The sequence below is a fragment of the Trichechus manatus genome, unplaced genomic scaffold (genome assembly GCF_000243295.1).
Source record: "Trichechus manatus latirostris isolate Lorelei unplaced genomic scaffold, TriManLat1.0 scaffold02953, whole genome shotgun sequence".
NCBI lineage: Eukaryota > Metazoa > Chordata > Mammalia > Sirenia > Trichechidae > Trichechus > Trichechus manatus.
In genome coordinates this window covers 2,224-3,841 of record NW_004446889.1, presented here as the reverse complement: position 1 = coordinate 3,841, position 1,618 = coordinate 2,224, and the positions used below count along the sequence as shown (strand labels likewise).

Below are 1,618 nucleotides of genomic sequence, written 5' to 3'. Positions count from 1 at the left end.
CATAGCTGAATAATACTCCATTGTATGGGTGTGCCACAGTTTGTTTATCCATTCACCTATTGAAGGACATCTTGGTTGCTTCCATATTTCTGCAGTTATGAATAAAGCTACTGGAAATATTTATGTGCAGGTTTTTACGTGGACATAACGTTTTCGTCTCATTTGGGTGAATACCTAAGAGTGCGATTCCTGGATTGAACGCTAAGCCTATGTTTAGCTTTCTAAGAAACCGCCAGACTGTGTTTCAAACTAGCTTATCAATTTTGTGTCTGTGTGTGGCTATTGATTTGTAGTAGAATGTAAAAAAGTCATCAACAAACCCAGGATCATTCAGATTTTCTGTTATCTTCTAGAAGTTCTTGTTTGCATAGCTCTTTATTGATTGAATATTGATATCTATTATTAAAGAGAAACTTCGTTTCTTTCTTGTTTTTGTCTATCTGCTAAAAAGGCGGATTCTATTTGTTTTTGTCCAAATAGCTGAAGGTCCAACAATTGACTATAGCCTCATGTGTTACCTTACGAACATTTAGATTTTCTCAAACTTTTTCTAAATCACCGATAATTCAACATGCTTTCATATTTCTTCTTAAACATGTTAGTTTCTTTGCATTATATACTTGAGAATATTTAATTGCTGTGTTGAAGGACACACTTTCGACTTGACTATATTTAAAAATTGTTTTCCAATCTAATCGATTCTGATGCTGATTTCCTATGTTCCTGATTCTTACCATTCTTCCCCCACACCCAATACACTCAAATTGTTGGTTATTGGGTGGACGTAAACTAGGTAGGGCTCCAATTTTTATCTTATTTTATGAATGAGTAGTCCATTGTGCCATTATTGTTATTGAGCAGTCTTTTCTTTATTCTCCAATGCTTTTCTCTCTCAACTTATACTTCATACAGGCTCTCCAACTGCAGAGTGTGGTCATGACGAAGAAATAAGAACAGAGCAGAAACGAAGAAAAGGAAAACAACGACATGTATTTACTAAGGAAGAACTGATCATACTTAACAACAAATTTTCAGAGGACCCTTACCCTGATTTTACAACCAGAAGAGAACTGTCCAGCCTAGTCCATTGTTCTCTGAGTGTAATTGCTGTGAGTCAAATGTTTAAAGCTTCATATGCATATACCTTTTTGTACACAGTATGAAACGTGTAAAAAAGTATGATAAAGTTTAAAAACGTTTTATCACATGGGAAAGAACCTTGACATTTTTGTCGCTTTTCTTATTCATCTCAATGTGGGTGTGAATATATTTCTGTCTGTGTTTTATGAAAAATAGACTGTCATAAGGTAAGTTTGGCAGCAGGGACCAGTGAAGAAGCTATCGTAATTATCCAGAATAGGGACGATAGTGGTTTGGACCAGGGTGCTGCCCGTGGAGGCGAAGAGAGCCAGGAAGACTCAGTGCATTTCGAAGGAGGAACTGACAGAGTTTGCTGAGATAATGGCTATACAGTGAGAGAGAAGGCAGATAACGATGGTACTAAAGGTTTCGCTTGAGCAAATGGAGGATTGGAGTTGTCTTTAGCCAAGGTGGGGAGGTCTGGGAGAGGAGCCAGAGATAGCAGGAGTTTTGCTTTGGACATGTTAACTTTGGTATG

At 37.2% G+C, this 1,618-nt stretch overlaps 1 protein-coding gene across 1 annotated transcript in view; it reads left to right on the top strand.

The window, feature by feature from the left end:
* Positions 1-912: 912 nt before the first annotated feature.
* LOC111819448 (paired box protein Pax-6-like) overlaps positions 913-1,618 on the top strand; it is a gene marked incomplete at both ends in the record, with an annotated part of 2,896 nt that continues 2,190 nt past the window's right edge. Inside the window, one exon of the mRNA XM_023725897.1 lies at positions 913-1,109. Coding sequence (XP_023581665.1) covers positions 913-1,109 — 197 coding nt within the window. The remainder of the gene's footprint in view (positions 1,110-1,618) is intronic.